Consider the following 20,390-nt stretch of genomic DNA (forward strand, 5'->3'; position numbering starts at 1 on the left):
AGTAAGGGTAAAAGAGATAAAATAAATATTAAATTTAGAATGCTGAAGAAAGTTACAGTTAAGATAAAAGTTTCATAGAGAATGAAAAGAGAAGACAAAAACCAGAAGACCTAAAAGATTAAAAATACAAAAGCAGAAATAGGATAAGATTTGAAAAGAGACAATAGTTTAAAGAAATATAGATTAAACATAGCAAAACAAAGTAGGAATATTAAGTTAAAATTATTAACTATAAAAAGGAAATCCTGAATAATGATGGGAGAAGACACTAGAAAATAGTCTCCATGGTATTCTTCTATGGAACTCTCTTTTCTAAAAGGGTTGACTAAAAGAAGGCCACTCCTCCAGCAAACACAGCTGGGTTCTTAGGCAGGCAGATGATCATAACTCCATTCATAATCCAAACCCATGACAACTGTATGAGACTATGGATGTAATTCTGATTTTCTGGATTATGGCTAAGAGTAAACTTATTGCAATGGGGCATATAGGGCACAGGGAAGCTGAGATCAGAAGGCATAGATTTTCTTGTATGTCCTAATAAGGTTATGCAATTCCCTAGACTGCTTCAGACTCCAGAACTGAGGATCAGGAACCAGACTGCGGAGACCTGGAATTTAGGCCTGGCCCCAAGATCAGAGTCATTCTCTGGGTGGTCTTTATCTCGTGACACTTCAGGTTTTTCACTTGGCTAAATGATCTTTAAGTCTGCTTATCCCTGGAGAAGGGAGAGAAGTGAAGTGAAAGTTGCTCAGTCGTGTCTGACTCTTTGCAACCCCATCGACTATACAGTCCAGGGAATTCTCCAGGCCAGAATACTGGAGTGGGTAGCATTTCCCTTCTCCGGGAGATCTTCCCAACCCAGGGATCAAACCCAGGCCTCTCGCATTGCAGGTGGATTTTTTTACCAGCTGAGCCACCAGGGAAACCCCAGAATACCAGAGTGGATAGCCTATCCCTTCTCCAGGGGTTCTTCTCGACCCAGGAATCGAACCAGGGTCTCCTGCACTGCAGGTGGATTCTTTACCAGTTGAGCTACCAGGGAAGGAGCTAGTTTTATTCCCATGGGTGTTATCAGATGTTTTACTGTTTGACATGGAGATGGGGACAAGAAAGTGGGCTGACTTCATTCACTGATTAGATTTCTTCCTCCCCAGAATATTTTTTTTTAATTTAAGCACCAGTGATATGCCTTGTACTTGACAAAGTGTTCAGTTCAGTTCAGTTGCTCAGTCATGTCCGACTCTTTGCGTCCCCATGAATTGCAGCACGCCAGGCCTCCCTGTCCATCACCAACTCCCGGAGTTCACTCAGACTCACATCCATTGAGTCTGTGATGCCATCCAGCCATCTCGTCCTCTGTCGCCCCCTTATCCTCCTGCCCCCAATCCCTCCCAGCATCAGAGTCTTTTCCAACGAGTCAACTCTTTGCATGAAGTGGCCAAACTACTGGAGTTTCAGCTTTAGCATCATTCCTTTCAAAGAAATCCCAGGGCTGATCTCCTTCAGAATGGACTGGTTGGATCTCCTTGCAGTCCAAGGGACTCTCAAGAGTCTTCTCCAACACCACAGTTCAAAAGCATCAATTCTTCGGTGCTCAGCCTTCTTCACAGTCCAACTCTCACATCCATACATGACTACTGGAAAAACCATAGCCTTGACTAGACGGACCTTAGTCGGCAAAGTAATGTCTCTGCTTTTGAATATGCTGTCTAGGTTGGTCATAACTTTTCTTCCAAGGAGTAAATGTGCACTGAACCTAAAGAAGGATGAGCCATGGTCCAATAGTAGTAGTTGTTGTTGTGCAGTCCCTAAGTCATGTCTGGCTCTTTCCAGCTCCATGGACTGCAGCATGCCAAGCTTCCCTGTCCTTCACTATCTCCCAGAGCTTGCTTAAATTCATGTCCATTGAGTCGGTGATGTTATCTAACCATCTCATCCTCTGTCACCCTCTTCTCCTTTTGCCTTCACTCTTTCCCAGAATCAGGGTCTTTTCCAATGAGCCAGTTCTTCGCATCTGGTGGCCAAAGTATTGGAGCTTCAGCTTCAACATCAGTTCTTCCAATGACTATTCAGGGTTGATTTCCTTTAGGATCGACTGGTTTGATCTCCTTGCTGTCCAAGCAACTCTGAAGAGTCTTCTCCAACACCACAGTTCAAAAGCATCAATTCTTCAGCACTCAGTCTTCTTTATGGTCCAGCTCTCACATCCATACATGGGTACTGGAAAAACCACAATTTTGACTATATGCACCTTTGTCGGCAAAGTGATATCTCTGCTTTTTAGTACACTAAGTTTGTCATAGCTTTTCTTCCAAGGAGCAAGCATCTTTTAATTTCATGGCTATAGCCACTGTCCACAGTGGTTTTGGAGCCCAAGAAAATAAAATCTGTCACTGCTTCCAATTTTTCCTCTTATATTTGCTATAAAGTGATGGGCCTGGATGCCATGATCTTAGTTTTTTGAATGCTGAGTTTCAAGGCAGCTTTTTCAAATACTTAGCATAGAATTTAAAACAAGACAATTAAAGTTAACAAGTATAAACAGAGTGCCTATATGCTGGCTAATGTGATATTGAAACTAGTGCTTAACTTATCCTTTTTTCTAATTAATAGCTTTTAAAAATTGAAGTATGGTTGATTTACAATGTTGTGTTAGTTTCTGGTGCACAGTGGAACTAGTACCTATTTTAAAGGAACTTTCTGGGTAGGCAGAGAGATCCAACAACATAAAATAAGCATGGTATGAAAATTAAGAAGTAAAGCCCAGTTTGCCTTCATCTAGTAATGAATGAATAACTGAATAGACATTAGCTGAGGGAAGGAGAGGAAGGAAGGGAGAAAGTGGAGGGAGAAATGTGGAGGCAAGGATCTAGGTTGGAGAGAATGTACGGAGGAGTGGACAGTGTGAGGGGACCAGAAAGGGGGCAGCTGTTTATGCACAAGCCATAGATTTGCCAAGGGTGATTCATTAGGCACCCAATTCCGTTCCAGACTCTATGCCCTTAGGACTGCATTAAGCTTATACCCTGGACAAAAGTTGCCTGGAACAACAAGAATAAGATTCGTTTGGTTTCTTCCACATTCTGTATTCTGTACCAAGGAGAGGGTGTGGGGAGGAGGCAGGGAGAAGAGTCTGGGAAGCACACAGAAGTCTAGGTGTTAAAAAACGACACAAAACAAAACAAAGCCTGCTGCTGCTGCTGCTGCTAAGTCGCTTCAGTTGTGTCCGGCTCTGTGCGACCCCACAGATGGCAGCCCTCCAGGCTCCTCCATCCCTGGGATTCTCCAGAGATGGATACTGGAATGGGTTGCCATTTCCTTCCCTAATGCATGCATGCATGCTAAGCCGCTTCAGTCGTGTCCGACTCTGTGCGACCCCATGGACAGCAGCCCGCCAGGCTCCTCTGTCCACAGGATTCTCCAGGCAAGAATACTGGAGTGGATTGCCATGTCTTTCTCCGAAAACAAAGTCTAGGTGTTATTTAAGAACTTCAAAAGTGACCGACACACAGGGAAAGGAGGCTGAAAGGCAGAGGGGGAAGTGCTGTGGATGAAAGGCAATAGCCACCACCACGTGAGTCGGCTTCAGGTAACAGATGCTCTCCTCTGCTTCTCGCAGCGAAGACCCCAGGATGGGAAGGGCAAGAAGGAGGAGGGGGAGGAGTCAGACACCGATGAGAAATGCACGATCTGCCTGTCCCTGCTGGAAGATGGAGAAGATGTGAGGTGGGGGCGCGGCTCCTTGGGTCTCCCGTCCTCCTTCCTGGGGCTGATCCAGTCCTCTGCCGTGTGTCGGGGTGGGGGGAGTGTTTGCTCACATGCGTGAGTGTGCGAGAGTGGGCAGTGTGCTCCGTGGTGGTCCTTGGAAGGTGGAGTGTGGAACATTCTGGATGTGTAGTGCCCATTGTGTGGACACCCAGACACCAAGCTAAGAGAGCAGAGGGCCATTTGGCCTGGATGGATCTCAGATTAAGTCCTGGCTTCGAGTTGGAGGGCCAGGAGGAGGGGGGTCTTGGGACTCTCCTTCCTGTCATGCATTCCCATCCCAGCCACAAGCTCACTCCATGGCAGGGCCCCCAAGACCCTTTGGGTGTGAGTCTCCTGGTCCCCCAAGTAGTTGGTTTCCCTCAGCTCCTGGCTCAGTGCAGGACCCTTCCCCTTGACCATTGCCCCCACTTACCCTTCCCTCTTCCAGGCGCCTCCCCTGTATGCATCTCTTTCATCAACTGTGTGTGGACCAGTGGCTCGCCATGAGCAAGAAATGCCCCATCTGCCGAGTGGACATTGAGACACAACTGGGAGCCGACAGCTGAGGGAGGAATCAGCCAGTGGACACCCCATTTTCCTTCACCAGGTCCCCCCACGGCCATAGCCCTTGCAGCCAAACTTTGCCTTCTGAGCCATTTGATGTAGAGGAAAAGCCTGCAAGCACATTTTTGTGGAAAGAGGAGTTGGTGGTAATCCGTATCCGAGGAAAGGAGGTGGTGGGGGGAGGCCCGCCCATGCAGAGTGGTGACTGCCCCGTCCCTCCGTCCGTCCATCCGTCATCCGTCCACCTGCTGCGCGGGAGGGAGGGAGCTGGCGTTGCCCGGAACAGGGGTGGGAAGGGGGGGCCACGCTGCTGAGAGTCTAGAGGCGGTCTTGCAGGTCCCAGCTGACAGCCCGGCCCCTCGATCCTGTCCTTCAAAGGATTGTATATATACCTCTCGACCACGTAGAAACCATGTAGGGGTCTCTAGCTATTTCTGTGGATGGCAGCCAGAGCATGTTAGCTTCAGAAAAAAAATGTCCTGTGTGGTGCTCCAGTCATCTGTGGTGGACATGTCGCTGTTACCGAATCCGCACCAAATATTTCTCATTGAGTTTCTTGTTTTGGTGCCTGACTGAACCAACCAACGACAGCCCAAAATCTTCCCGTCTTTACGAGAGAAAAGGAAAAAAAAAAAAAACGAATCAAAGGTGAAAAAAAAAAGAGCCAAATTCTGTTTACGGTGAAAAAGGATGATTTTTTTTTTTTCACCCAGGTTGGGAGGCGGGAGGGGGTCCTGGTTTTGTTTTTGTCTTTTTTCTTGGCTTTTATTTTTCTCATGTTTACAAGCGCACGGAGCGAGCATGGAGGGGGCATGTGAGAAGGCAGTGGGGACTGGAGACGGAGCAGATGGGGGCCTTAGATGGGCCTCTCAGGGGCTCAGCCAGGCTTGGGAAGGCAGCGTTTGAGTGGGTGGAAGGCATAAATCTGTCCTGAAGGAGGGCTCCCCACTTCCAGAGCCCATCTACTTAGCTCCAGCCATCCCCCACCCCCTCCCAGTCCCACACTGAACCAGGAGGGCTTCAGTTAGAGCTGCCCCAGGCTGCTCGGAGCCAGGATAGCCCTGCTCACGCCAGCTTCTTCCTTTGGCTGTGCTCAGACCCCGCCACAAAGAGGCAATGCGGCCACTGCCTCCCTAATGCAAAGAATTAATCAGATGTTAAAGGTCAAGTAGCACAGGTGACGGACACTTAGTTTTGGCCAAAGTGCTCTCAGCTAGCATGTGCAGGCTGAGGTCAAACGTGTGGACCTTGAGGAGGATCTTGAGCTTCTATCACGGATGTCTTGAATCCTGATCGAGTCCCTCAAAGAGGACCCTGGCCCTGACACCACCTTGATGGGTTTGGGAGGCCCTTGTCTCTAGCCCTTTCTCTGACTCTTTGATAACCTTGGGCAAGTCTCTTTCTTTTTCTGTGCCTCAGTTTCCTTCTTACAGTGGGGAGAAGCAACAGTGTATGTGTTTCCACTTCCTCTACCTCACCGAGGTGTTGCGAGGAGTACGGCTATCTGCCCGACGACTTCTGTGCTCTCTCCTGGGAACCTCCTTGGGATTGAGGGATGGGGTGGTGGGAGACAAGACCTGGAAGTTCCAAGTGACGTCATACCTGGACTGTAAGCTCCCCGAGGCCAAGATGTTTCCTCCCTGGCTGCTGTCTTTCTGAACTGCTCCACATTTTTTTTTTCTTTCTGAATTTCAAAGGGAGCAGAGAGAAAGGAGGACAGAAGAATGGAGATGGGAGAGTCTACCAACTTCCAATCCCAAGCCAACTTTCTTTGTCCATATGTGGAAAATACCAGCTCAGCTGGAATTCTGCTCCCTTCCTCTGCCCCTGCCTCTGGCTCCTTCTCTCCCTCTTGGGTACTGCCCTTCAAGCCTCCCCCTCCCTTTACTTACCCTATGTCCCAGTCTCAATGGCTTTATATCAGTGAGATAGGACTAAGGGGGACAGATATTTATCACATATATGAAGATCATCCTTCAGGTTAAGAAAATTTGAGCCTGCATTGTTGCTGCAAAGGGTAGAACCAGGATCAATGAGTGAAAATGATGGGGAGGCTTGAGATAGAACTTTCTGGCACATGTGGAGGTGTCAGGCAGAGGGGCGCAGCTCTGGACACCTGCGGGCAGAGAGCAGGGGTCATGGCTTCTGGCAGGAGGAATCCTCGAGGCCGTCTATCCTGAGTGCTGCCAGTGCAGATGCTGGGAGAGACAGCAGCCAGGGAGGCAACATCCTGGCCTCGGGGAGCTTACAGCCCGGGTGAGGAGCCAGGTGATAGTGCAGGGTGACTAGTCGGATTCAAGGTTAATGGCCTGGGCATGATCCCGTCCCATTCAGTGGTTCCAGTGTGTGAACCTGGTCTCCAGGGCCAGTGACTGGAGAGCCCACGAGTGGGAAAGAACTTGTCAGGATTTGGGGCAGAGCTAGTTACTAGTAGCCCCAGGAAGTTGGGAACTTCGTCCCCTACCCTGCTTTGACCTGAGATGGGTGGGGCGGCCCAGGGAAGGTCACTGCCCATTTACTTAATCTTTGTTCTTCTCTCCGAGGCTGGTTTGAAAGGCCAGCAGGTGGGGCGCTGGTGGTGAGCTGGTGTCTGGCTTCTGTCCAGGCTCTTCACTGACTACGTGGCAGCTCTAGAACCTGCCCTCTGCTCCCTGGGCCTCAGCTTCCTCAGCTGCCCACAAGGAGCTCGCGTTGGATGCTTGCTAAATTTCCTTCCAACGCTCATATTCTCTGATCCTCCCTAACATCAACACACTTTTTCAAGTTGGGAGAGCTGTGTGCCCATCAAGCTGTTGACAACGATTTTCCCCCGGGGCACCAACATCTGTATCACAGGCTGAGAGTGGGACAGGTCCCCTTCTCCCCCCACTTCTCTGCAGACTCCCTGCAGGCCCCCAGGCTAACATGAGGCACTAACTGGGGGTGAGGACCACCCAGAGGGAAAAGTCAGTGCTGGTTTTGGGGGTAGATCCTAGAGCCCACCCCCATGCCCATCTCTCTGGGGCTCTCCTACCCTGCAGATGGGCACCTCCCAGACCCGCCGGGGGCGTGAGAAGTGTGAGAAGTGTGAGAAGTGAGGAAAGGGAGTCTGCGTGTCTCCTTCCTCGAAGCCCCCTCCCGCTGCCCTCCCCATCGCCCAGGAGCCTGGGAAGACTGGAGAAGAGGCAGGTTTGGGCCTCAGAATCTCACACCCACCACCTCCGGGAGGGGAGACCCCCGGTCGTCCTCCTTCTGCTCAACTCAAGGGAATCAGACCCTTCCTTGACCGAGTCGCATGAGTGCCTTCTGGGGCGACAGCGGCCCCAGGATTCCAGTTGGGCCTCCAGCCACAGCGCAGCCCGGGCTGCCGGGACGCCAACCCGCGAACCAACCCCGCGAAGCCCGGCCACCCGGCGCGGCGGGCACGGGGCCCAGGTGGCTCCTCCCGCCGGCCCCGCCCAGCCCTCGCCCCTCACCCGTGGCGGGACTCCTAGCTCCTCTTCTGCAAATCTTTCCAGCCTCCGTGCAAGTATTCTCAACTCTTTACGCCTAATGAACAAGCACAGTTTTTTCAATGGTGAAGAAAAAGCACCAGATTTTTTTTTCTTCTTCTTCCTGAAGAAATCCACCCCCCCCAGCCCCCCGCCTGCTGGCGGGACAGACACTCCCCGCGTGGGGCTGTAGCACCGTCTGTCAGGTCCTCCCGTCGTGTTTCATCTCCCGCGCGCGTAGAGCAAATGCTAGAGCGATTTCAGCTGATAGAAAAACAAACATGAAAAAAAAAAACCACAAAAAACAAAAAACATGGCACGTTGCTAGTTTACAGGGTTTTGTGAGTTTAAATGCCTTATATTTAACAATCATAATTTATGACTAACTTGTAGATATCGTGGGTTCTTATTTAATTATTTTTATAGTTGTTTTGCATTTTTAATTATAATTTATTTATTTAGAAAGGATACTAATTTTTTTTATTACTCCTATTACCTCATTTTGGCGTTGTTTCTGGGAGTGGAATGCTTTGCATGCATTGGTACGATGACAAACAACTATGAATACAAAAAAAAAAAAAACAAATAAAAATTCCGCAAACTTTATTTCGTCCAAACTATCAGGGTGTGTGATTGCAAGCTGTCCTACTGTGGTGCTGGCCTCTTTGGATACATTCCATACGAAATGCAAACCTTTGATTCTGTATGCTGTGATCCTAGTGAAAAACTCCAATATAGTGACTGTATTTAGCACATATATAAATATAATTTGCACTCGTCAGCAGACTGGGGTAAGCCTTTCACTTGCTATCCTTGCCCCCCCATCCCCCATCATTAAGCACCCCATTTTTCTTCCTCTTCCCCTTTTCCACACCCTCTGCCCACCCTGCCCCTATCCTCTGGGGAAGGTCAGGGGTGGGAGGGATGAGGGCCCATCTTAGTTTGAGAACTAAGCGCCTTGGACATTACCAGCAGGAGTGTCAGAGCCCAAGCCTGATGATTTATTAGAACGGGCTCGGGACCTGGGGTCCGGAGGCTTGGTTTTTCAGACCAGCCCTCCGGCAGACTTCCCTGTGATCTTGAGCAAGTCACCAAGCCTCAGTTTTCTGTGCTGAGGTGAGGAAGCTGAACAGGAGGATTTCTCTAGCGTCCACAGAGCCGGCGGGAGCCCACCACACTGTGCTCGCCCATCCTCTTAGGAGAGAAGAAAGGGAGTGTGGAGGGAAGGAGAGGAAGAGAGTGGACTGAGGACTTATCCAGTGGAAGGATGTCTGTCCTTTGACACGCAGCGTCCTGCAGGGGACAGAGGGCAAGACAGGCAGATGCGTCCTTGGACATGGGCTTTCATAAGGTTTGCTGGGCATTTGGAGAGTGAGCTGCTATCCATGTCTTCTTAGATATGGGGACGGGGTCAGCAGGATATAGGTGCCAGTCTCTGGTGTTTGGGATTGACCTCGCCACCCTGTCATCTCCCACAGCCTTTGCTGTTGAGGCCTAGCCCTTGGCAGCAGATCGGGACACAGATTTGAGACCCACAGTTTCTCCTCCCAGCATCTCCTTCGCCCTCTGCCATTGCTCCAAGGGGGCTGTGGGCTGGAGGGGCTGTTATGGAGGACAACTGGGGGCCTCTGATCTCACTGCCCACAAGAGAGGCGGTAGGGGAGAGTTGGAGGATCAATAGCTTCGAAGCCTGGCACAGCGATGAGCCCAGCTATTTTTGAGCCAGAGGCAGAGAGAGAAGGTCCCTGTCCCCTCTGAGCGACTCTGGCTCTCTACCTGTCTGCTCCCTCCCCTTTCTTTACAGCTCATCCTTCCTTCTTGCCTCTTGACATCACTGCCTTTGCCTGGTGGAGAAATCCACCCTCCACATGAGGCGCCGTGGGATGGTGCTGACTGGGGAGGGAGTGGAGGCCCAAAGTTGCCACACTGCCTGGCTGACTTGTGAGAGTGGCTGGGTCCTTTCGGCCCTACTTGGCTCTGGCTGGACTTATGGGTCCCCTTCCCTGGGCTCCCTGCCTGCTGCCTGCCCAGCTTCCCTCTGCTTCTACCCTGGAGCCATGCGGACCTGACTCCTATGGAGGCAGCCTGTGGAGTTGCCCGCTGGAGCACAACTGCACACGGCAGGGCCTGGCAGATACTGCCCCTTGGCAGGGCTCCTGGACAGACACGCCTTATGCTGCTCTGGGGTGGGGTGGTCAGGGTGGGAAGTGCCCTTTGCCCTGGCTGGCCTGTGCCCTGCACCTCCTCACCCCAGCCCTCCCCTTCCCCAGTCCCACCCCTGGCCTTGGCCGCAGCTCGTTTCTCAGCTCTGGAGCCAGCGACCCCAGGCCCACGAGGGGGTAATTTGGTTGCCCCTGGTAAGTGAAAGGCTTATCCTCAGTGTTGATTGTCCTTTTTCTGTAATCCTCCTGCTGTTCTGTTCTGTTGTGCTGTGCAACATTTTGCTACATAGACTATTTTATAGCAGAAAGCTAGAAGAATATTTATTATGAATATTAAAGCAATAGTGCATCAATGAAAAGGCGGAGACATTAGGAATTGTGTAAATGCTTAGATTCACTTTTGGTGGATTTTTTGTACTTTATTTATAACTAATAAAAATGAACTGCATTGCTAACTACACCTCACTCGTGCAGGGTGTTTATTTCTGTGCACACCCAGGAAATGCCGAGAGAATAGTGCTCCCAGACGGACCTGTGCTCCTCCGGGACACCTGGCGTGTCTGCTGTCTTCTCACTTCACCCTCTCCTCATCCTCTGTCCTTCACTTGTTTCCCTTTTTCCTCCTCCTCCCTCAGCTTCCCCACTTCTTCTGTTCCCTACTCCCTCCCGCCTCCTCCTCTCTGATCTATTATTTTCTTTTACTTTTTTTTAATCTCTCAAAGAATCTGTTATATTCTGTGAACCAACCATCTAATTAACCTGTTTTCCTAAACCTTAGTTTATGGATCTTAAGGCAGAAAGTTCACACTTTAAAAAAAAAATCATTTTCAAATGTAACCTCTTATGTTTTGATCTGGAGGCTCCTCAGTTTCTCCGTAGAAGAGAAAGATTTGATTTTTGAAAGTTGGGCTTGGATTTTTTATTCCTTCATAAGAGCCCAAACTCAGACTCTCTTTGCTGTGTCTAGAGTCTATTCTCAGAAAAGTATGGGTCAGTGAACTGGAAGATGACTTTCTCTTACAAACTACAAGCAGAGCAGAGCCCATGTGAACGAACTTTTTCCCCCTCAGTCACAGAGTTTATTTTTTCAAAACAGTCTCAGGTGTACAGAAAATTGAAAAGAGAGTTGAGAGCTCCCATATGTTCCCTCATGGCCACCCATTAACATCTCGTCTTGGTAGATGCATTTGCTGTAGTGGAGGAGCCAACATTGTTACCTTATTATTAACTAAGGTCCATCGCTTTCACTCATTTTGTATGTAATTTCATACATTTAAATGAATGTTAAGTGGGCTTCCCTGGTGGCTCAGACGGTAAAGCATCTGCCTGCAATGCAAGAGACTGGGGTTCGATCCCTGGGTTGGGAAGATACTCAGGAGAAGGGAATGGCAACCCCCTCCAGTATTCTTGCCTGGAGAATTCCATGTACTGGTGGCGGGCTACAGTGCATGGGGTTGCAAAGAGTCGGACACGACTGAGCAACTAACACACACAAAAACAAAATGAACATTTAAATCTCTAGCTCTCGTTCGAGCCAGATGATCCAAAATGCTATCTGTCATTTTCCCCACAGTTCCACCTGTATCTCTTGCTCCGGGAACCTGGGCTCCTTGGTCTTCACTAGTCAGCCGTGTGCTCACACCCCACTATCCCTGTTTGTCAGCTGTAAGCACGTGGATAGGAAGCCAAGCTCCTTCCCCCAACATCCCACAGGCCCCCTCTGTCATCTTTGGCTACTTAATCTCTGTTGGGGCACGGCCTTATGGGGTTAGGGGAGTGGCTCTATTTCCTTGGATTTTGTGCCCACCCAACTTGTGGGCTGGTGGGTAGCCTTCTGAATCTCCAGCCCTGTCCCACCTCCTATCACAGCGCCCAGGAAGACAGACTTCTTAGAAAATATCCAGGCTCTGCCCATGACTCCCGGTTTCCATAGCCCTCAGGAGGTTAAGGAGGATGGAGTCTGGCTGTGATTGTCAGGGCTCTTTCGGGAAACGGAATCAGTAGGGTTAATATGATATAATATAGGATACGATATGTTATTTGTAGACATGGAGATTTATTTTGAGGAAGAATTGGCTCATGGGATTCTGGAGGCTGAGTTGTCCTACATCTGCCCTCTGTAAGCTGGAGACCCAGGAAAGACGACAGTCTGAGTCCAGGAGGCCCAAGCACCAGGAAGCCGATGGGGACATTCCCAGGCCCTCTGGCAGGAAGGAAGGGGATACATCCTCCCTTCCTCTGCTTTTGGTTTTCTTGAGCCACTCCGGGTATTGGATGAGGCCCACGCACACAGGGGAGGGCCAGTTACTCTACTGAGTCCACTGTCTCAAATGCTCATCTCATCTGAACCGCCCCCTAGACACACCAGGGAATCGTATTCCATCACTGGTGCCCCGGGGCCAGTCCGGGTGACTCCGAAGGTGACATCTGCACCCTGGTCCCACCTCCCTCTCAGGCCTCCCCAGCTGCTGCACTCAGCACACATCGCGTGGCCCCAAGATGACGCCTGGCCTCTGGCCCTGATTCTCCCCTGCAGGGGGCGCTCTGCAGAAACAGAGAGGCAGTGGAACTTCCCTCAGCAAAGCCGAGGGGTACTGAGGAGAGGTGAGCCTGCTGTCCATCAACCCAGCCCCTCATCGAGGGACAAACAATAAGACACAACAGGGGTTCCGTCTAAGCAGTTCCGCTTTATTGCCACAAACTCTTGGTTTATATAGGCAAGCAGCGGGGGTTTGCGAGGGACTTTCCATAGTTGCACAATCACGTTAAAGGTCAAATCCTAATATGCCGTAGTTGCACCAATCACGTTAAAGGTCAAATCGTAATATGCCATAGTTGCACCAATCTTGTTAAGGGTCAAATCGTCATGTGCCTTCATTATAACAGAAGTCTATGGTGATCACGCGCTGTCCACGTGCGTGGAAATCAAGAGAGCCAATAAAAAACTGTAACATAGACCACGCCCCTATCTCTTCCGCCAGGCGCCATCTTAGTTTCCCACCACAAAGCTAACCCATCTTTTTTAAGGTTTCCCATTTAGGGCCCCACACTCCCCCACACTCCCCATTCCCCGGAAGGGGGACACACCAGAGCCTTCCCCACCAGGCACTGTCTTTCCACACTTACTTTTGCTCTGGGCGCAGCCTCACCTGCAAGCAAGGCTCCTGCCCATGGGACCTGCCCTTCCTGAGCGTTTTCTGTCTCAGAACGCTCCCTGCCCACAACCAGCCACAGCTGAAGTTCTTCCACCTTTGAGCTTCCGTTTAACATTTTTGTTTGAAGGAAACCCCTGCCCTTCTGCGGCGCCTGTTAGCCGTGTGACTTTGGGCGACTTGCTTACACTTTCTGTACTTCTGTTTCTTCATCTGTGAAACAGGGGTAACAAGAGCGCCGTCTCATAGATCTTTCTGAGGCTTCAGTGAGCTCACGCGGGTAAGGCACTGTCTGGAATATAGTCAGTGCTCTATAAATAATAGCCATGACAATGATAATGGTGATGGTGTGTGCATGTTTTTTTTTTTTTTTTAATCCCTGCCTTTCATAGTCTTTCTCCTCTCTTCCTCTCCTTCCTCTCCTTTCTCTGGAGAATTTCCGAGGCCCCATCAATGTCCCCTCTTCCTCTCTGACCATTCCAGGCCATGGTCAGTCACCAAAAATGTCTGTCCAGCAGAAGGGCTGGTGGCTGAGGCCTTAAAATCAAGACACCAGGAACAACTGCTTGATTAAAAGTCTTTCCCACATTCAGCTGGAGAGTCTAGAATAAAAGCCACATTGAAGCCTTGAGGCTGGACACACAGAACCCACCCTCCCTCCAGCTCATTAGCATCACTGCCCCCTCCCCCCATTCCAGTGACACTACCCAACCTTCTCCTTTTGAATTTAGGACTAGAAATGTCAAATGTCCTTGCCCATACTCCTTTTGTCCAAGGCTGAGGTCCCTGGAAGACTTATCTTGCCCTCACTCAGAACATTTGGCTGTTTGCAAGTGGGTGATGCCTGGGGTCAACCTCTGCCAAGGGGCTGAGAGCAATGGGGGTCTCTGTTCAAGACAAAGACACAGCACCAAGGGTCCTCCAGAAGCGGGCATCCATAGTACTTCTGACCTTATTCCATTTGGAGCCCACATAATCAGAATTCAGAAGGGTTATATCTGAAGAGAGCTGAGTTTACTTATCAAAATCTTGGAAGGAGAATGTTGTTCAGTTAAAGAGCTGAGAAAATATGATTGAAGGCTTTCGTTTAACCTGCTTCTGAGAAAAAGTGTTTCTTAGACCATGGTGTAACAGTTCCTGTGTAAATAACTTGTGCTAATTGCAAATGAGCCTTTTTCTTTAATGCGGACCCTGGGGTATTTGGGCATCCCAGGTGGTGCTTGTGGTAAAGAACCTGCCTGCCAATGCATGTTTGTTCAGAAATATCCAATCACTCCACTATTCTTGAATTTAGGACTAGAAATGTCAAATGTCCTTGCCCATACTCCCTTTGTCCAAGGCTGAGGTCCCTGGAAGACTTATCTTGCAGGGTAGAGGATCCTGGTAGTTCATAGGGTTGCACAGAGTCAGATACGACTGAAGTGACTTAGCACACACGCACGCATGCAGGATTTTATTTGGAAATACTTTGTAGTTGTAGCTCTACATTTAAGATTCTCTCCAAATATTCTTTAATGCAGACTTGCTTCAGAATCAAATGAGGAAAGATGATGCTGATATAAACCTTGGCACTCAAGAAGCCATCCTTTTAAAAAAGAACTTTCTAACAATGTGAGCTGTCAGTGCAGGAGTGGGGTGGGGCTGGGGAAGGAACGAGCAGGTCTGGAGAAGACGATAGGAAATGGAACAGAGGAGCAGAGGAGGACGAGACTATTCCTTGTTTTGTTTTCTTCATCTTAAGGGGTTTGGGGGCTTCCCTGGTGGCTCAGATGGAATCTGCCTGGAATGCGGGAGACCTCGGTTCGATTCCTGAGTTGGGGAAGATGCCCTGAAGAAGAGAATGGCTACCGACTCCAGTATTCTGGCCTGGAAAATTCCATGGACAGAAGAGACTGGCAGGCTACAGTCTATGGGGTTGCAAAGAATCAGACATGACTGAGCGACTTTCACTTTTAAGGGGTTTTGTCTTGGTTGGAGGAAAGGGACTATTCAGAGCTACCAGCCATGGCTGATGCCCCCAGCAATGACCAGGGGTCATGTCAGCAGCAGGGACCTGGAGGTGAGAAGGGTTCAGGAGACACCTTCCATAGAGAAGGGGCTGTTCACCTTCCCCATGGCTGGCTGTTGAGTCTCAGCCTTGCTATTAGGACTATTGGGATACAGAGCTTCGTGGGGACTTTGGGTAGAAAAATTTCTTTCTTCTAGGGCCAGGACTAGGGATGACGAGGCAAGCGAGGTGCCCTGGGTGCAATGTTTAAGGAAGCCCCACTCTTGGGCACCAGCCCTGCCTTTGCACGAGGCTGAGGTTGAGTGCCTCCTTAACGTTTGTGCCCTGGGCTGCCTGCTTGCTTTTCCCAATCCCAGCTTTCCTTGCTGCCCTTCCTCTGTGGAAGAGACAGGAACTGAGGGGTCGAGCCCAGCCCAGGGTCCAGCGCGGGGTGGAGATTTGGAGTGTGCCCCCTCCTGGAGGCTTCTGCGAGGGGAGAGGTTCCACATTCCCTCCTCAGGGCAGAGAGGGCACAGCAGGGGCAGCAGGGGCAGCAGGGGCCCCTCCTTTTGCTGCCCTTCTCCCCAGTGCTCTGCTAAGCAGGGTCGCCTGCAGCCTGGGAGGGGGAAGGAGGACTTCAGGGCCCCGAGGGAAGGGCAGTGCCTAGCGCCAAGAAGCAGGTCTGTGGGGAAGAGACCTGATGCTGGCGCATTCTGGAAGACTCCCCTCTCCACTGCACTGCCCATCTCCCCTCCACCTCCTGTGGGAGCGCGAAGGGTATCAGACAACCCTCTGCAAGCGCAGCCTTGTCCCTCTGGGAGCCTTGGTGAGTCAGAGGCCTGTTCCAGTCCTCAGTTCCTGCGCCTCTGAAGCAGGGAGGCCAGACTGGCCTGGGGCCTCAGAACAGGGTGGGAGGGAGGGCTGGATGGTGGGGAGAAGACTTGAAGCCCGAGGAACAGCTCCAACCAGAGGCTCAGCATACGGACAGTGTGTGGCATCGCTGGAGACAAACAGGCTGGACACACAGCCGCTGTAACTGGCCCAGGTCCCCAGGAACTTGGGGAAACCAGGCAGGTAGGAGGTGCCCTGCGGGAGATGGAATGCACCCCGATGAACAGAAGGGATAACAGTTTTGATAGCTTTCACAGCAGTAGTTTCATCCCATCTTCACAAGTCCCTGGTGAGGAGTGAGAGGAGCCAGGGCCAAGAAGAGATGGAAAGAAAGTTGACGCAGATTATGGGGTATATTCCCAAACCAGTCCAGCCCTTTGCAGTATGAGTAAGCCCACATTTATTGAGCACATCAGCAACTGAAAAAAACACAGGGCCTTTCCCCTCCCAGTCTTGACTGGATCAACAATAGATGCTACATTCCATACTCAGATGGAATAGCGCTTGCCAGAGGACAGAGCAGAAAGTGCTTTCAACTTTGAGCTGAGCATCACCCTCCAAGTATAACAGAGGATGGACAGACAGACGGAGAGCCTGAGAAGGGGGTGGGCAAGGATACGAGGGCAGGGCTTTCAGAAAGAGCTGAGGGTGGGCAGGGAGTACCCCTTCCCTCCCTTTGGCTGCCCTTTTGCCCAAGGCTGTGACTGGGGTTTCAATGGGGCTATTTGGAGAGGGGGATGTGTCCATCTCAGCTGAGGACACAGCGCCCTGCCGCATCCAGAGAGACTGTGGGAGTGAGGGATGGGCAGGCTGACTGCTGATGGCAGAGTGGCCTGAGTGCCCAGGACTTGTGAGAGCAAAGGATGCCAGAGAGCCTCCTTCTGGGTGTCTTAGATTCTAAGCACGACACAGTGGGAGAGGGAGGTGGGGGGCCTGAGACAGAGCCCACACAAGTGCTCGTGGGAGGAAGGCTCCCAGTCCAGGAAGCAGGACTCTGTCCACAATGGTGCCCCCAGCAGGAAGCCGCCCTCTTTGCCTCTCCTCCCTCCCTCAGGGATGGGGTATCAGGGTCAGGAGTAAACGTGCAAAGTGGGGGCAAGAGGTGAGGCTGACCCCATACTCATACATACACGTGTGCACACTGACACACACACACACACTCCTATTTTCTCACTTTGGTTACTGCTTGGGACCGGACTGAGCTGGGGGATGGGAGGAGACTCACCTCTAAGTAGAATGCTTTGGTCTTTGTACTGGAGCCAAACATTTAAATCACAGAACTGAGATGGACTTTGTGGCTTTAAAGAGGCTGTTGGACGTTTTATTACCTACGAGAGCCCAGAAGAGTTATGAGGCTTGCCTTAATTTTCGTCCAGGGACAGGGGAAGAACCAGCTCCAGAAAAAGATACAGAGAAAGCTGTTTAATGATTACTGGTCCCCGATCCTACCCCAGTCCCTGGAGTCCTGCTTATTCAATATGATGGACAAACCCTTCATTGCAGGTGCTGAATTAACTGGTCTGCATTTTAACTCACTTAGTCTTCATAATAACCTACGAAGTCAGTGTTATTCTTCCTGTTTAACAGATGAGAAAACTGAGGCCTGAGACATGAGATAATGTGCCCAATCTCTCCCAATAGGGAGAAGGAAGAGCTGGGACTCAAGCCTGCTGCTTTCTTGCTGCCTCTTGGCCTGTGCTTACTGCGGCGGCCTCTCTCTAAGGGTCTCTCAAAGCGCAGAGCCAGGAAGCCTCACCACGTTTATATCTGCCTGGGTTAGAGGCCCTGTGGTGACACAACAGAAATGCTGATGCTGGGTGCCTCCTACAGGAAGACTTCCTGGCCTGATGCACCTTTCTGCTCAGTCCCACCCCACCGTCTGCAGGAAAATGAGAATTCAGGGGCTGAGTTCTGCAGCACTCTTGTGATGGTTGATCAGGGTGTGTGTGTGTGTGTGTGTGTGCAAGCACATGTGTGCATGTGTGTGCATGCACGCACATGTGTGCACACACACAGATATGTGGCTCTCCAGCTGCCTCTCCATCAGGGTCATCCCCCTCAAGGCAGAGACCACACCTTTATTTTCTTCCAGTCCCTTCTCAGCTGTCAGTCCACATTGCCCACAGCAAGCCACAGGTGACAGGTGTTAAACACCACAGATGTCCCCCTGCCCTCCCAGCCCCTGTGCAGCAGGGACCAGGCTGCTCCAGGTGACCTCTCCCTTTGACTGCTGCTCAGGTCTCTGTGTCTCAACTGTGTTATCTCTGGCTCGGGCAGCCACGGGCACTTGGCAATGCGTTCTTTGAAAAGTGATGGAAAGAATCAGGTATCTGTTCACAGGCTTATAAATCCTTTCAGCTAAAATTCTTCCTCCTGATGTTTTTCTCCATTGGCTGCTGGATTTATGGAAACTGGGGGAAAAGGATGTGTTTCTAAGTGAGCAGATGCCCAGATGAATTCATTGCTGGGTGTGGTTGGTAATAATTTAATTAGCTCAGTTTTTTGGGGGGGTGGGGGGGAAGTGTTAATTAGTTCTTGCTTAAAATACATCACTTTGAGGACCTGTTCTTTCCCACTTCTATCCCCTGGGTGAAGCCCCAATTTCCCATCCACGCCCAGCCCATCTCAGCCTGGTCACTACTGTTATTGAAAAAGAAAATGCCAAAACTTATTTTTGGGCAGCCACAGATTATGACACACGTTGACGGATTCCCATAGATTCAGGAGACCCAGGAGAGGGCGGGATCCCACCAGCCATTACCCACAGTGACCTCCGAAGGATCGTGGAGCTCTGGCTCCCCAGTCTCAGCTCCAGGAGGCTTTCAGGAAAGGACTCCTGAAAGCCCTGGTGGAAGGTAGCAGGTGTGGCGGGGGCGAGTTGGTGCGAAGGGAGAGGGAGGGCCTGCAGCCCTCAGACGGAAGGGAAGAGGTCCCTCCAGGTGAGCCCGTCGCCCCGCTTCTTGTCCAGCCACCTGCCACAGGTGAAGATGGTGGCCACCCCGGTGCTGGTGTTGGTGACCTCCACCTTGTCCACCAGCCAGCCCGAGCAGTAGCCGCTGCCGTCGTGCTCCAGGCGTACCTTGCGCAGCTCGCCCAGCTCCAGCGTCTCTAGGAAGAAGCGGTCTGTGCTGCCCCGCTCAAACAGGTTGCGCATCTTCTGCTTCAGCTCCCGCTTGCCCGTGTCACCGTTGGACCCAAAGATGGTCACAAAAACATTGGCGTCAGTGCCGGCCCCTGGCTCATACCCGGTCGTCACGATGACCTCATACTTGACCGGCACTAGGCTCTGGACCTTGCTGGCAAAGCTCTCAGTAGTCTTGGTGACCTCAAAGACCTTGAAGTACTTCCTCTTCCTCTTGAGGGGTATGAGGCTGTCGCAGTTGAAGAAATATCTGCCAGTGGGAGCAGGGGAGGTCAGGGAGTACCAGCCAAGGCTCACGCCCTCCCCTCCAGGATCCTGGGCATCCACCAGAGATTCTGCCCCAGAGGACAAGATCTCAGGGCAGAAATCGTCCCCGTCAAAATGTGAGGATAGAATTTTCAGATGAATTTTCGTTCATCTGAAAATTGACAGTGACTGACATCACCATCTTTTAAACTGCCCCTTGATTCTCCTTTTCTTTTTCCCCTCACACTCCACATCTGTGCTTAGTCGCTCAGTCGTGGCAGACTCTTTGAGACCTCATGGACTGTAGCCTGCCAGGCTCCTCTGTCCTTGGGATTTTTCAGGCAAGAATACTGGAGTGGGTTGTCATTTCCTCCTGCAGGGGATCGACCCAGGAATCAAACCTGCATCTCCCGTGTCTCCTGCATTGCAGATGGATTCTTTACCTGCTGAGCCAGTCCACATCTAATCCACCAGCAATTCCACTGACCCTATCTTTAAAATACAATCTAATAAGTCCAGAATCGGCACAGTCTCACTAACTACCTTGCCACTCCTCTCATCCAAATCACCACCATCTTCTGTCTGGATGTGTCAGCCTCCTAACTGGTCTATCTGCTTCTCAATACCTACCTACGGTGAATTCTCTGCACAGCATCCAAGTGATCCTGTGGAGACGTAAGCCTGAGAATCTTATCCTTCTGCTCAGAATATAAACTGCCCTTTGGTTCTCCTTTTCTTTTTCATCCTTAGTCTCAGAATTTTTATTTTTCAGTCGTGTCTGACTCTTTGCGACTCTATGGACTGCAGCACGCCAGGATTCCTTCCCTATCTCCCAGAGTTTGCTCAAACTCATGTCCAGTGAACCAGTGATGGATTAATACTTATTCCCAGAATAAGTATTAATAAAAGCCACCACCTTACAAAGGCCTGCAAGACCTTACACGATCTGATCCTCCGCCCAGGTTTACCTCTCCAATCTGTTCCTCCCCTTCTCTAAGCTCACTGCACACCAACCAGGCTGATTGT

At 50.7% G+C, this 20,390-nt stretch overlaps 2 protein-coding genes across 2 annotated transcripts in view; one reads left to right on the plus strand and one right to left on the minus strand.

The window, feature by feature from the left end:
• The window catches only part of RNF165 (ring finger protein 165), a 108,091-nt gene extending 103,139 nt beyond the window's left edge, over positions 1–4,952 (plus strand). Inside the window, exons 7-8 of the mRNA XM_018039814.1 lie at positions 3,623–3,729; positions 4,199–4,952. Of these exons, the coding sequence (XP_017895303.1) occupies positions 3,623–3,729; positions 4,199–4,316 (225 nt within the window). The 3' untranslated portion in view covers positions 4,317–4,952. The remainder of the gene's footprint in view (positions 1–3,622; positions 3,730–4,198) is intronic.
• LOXHD1 (lipoxygenase homology domains 1) overlaps positions 18,888–20,390 on the minus strand; it is a 198,479-nt gene continuing 196,976 nt past the window's right edge. The window contains exon 40 of the mRNA XM_018039819.1: positions 18,888–19,368. Coding sequence (XP_017895308.1) covers positions 18,888–19,368 — 481 coding nt within the window. The remainder of the gene's footprint in view (positions 19,369–20,390) is intronic.

Source organism: Capra hircus, chromosome 24, assembly GCF_001704415.2.
Source record: "Capra hircus breed San Clemente chromosome 24, ASM170441v1, whole genome shotgun sequence".
Lineage (NCBI taxonomy): Eukaryota > Metazoa > Chordata > Mammalia > Artiodactyla > Bovidae > Capra > Capra hircus.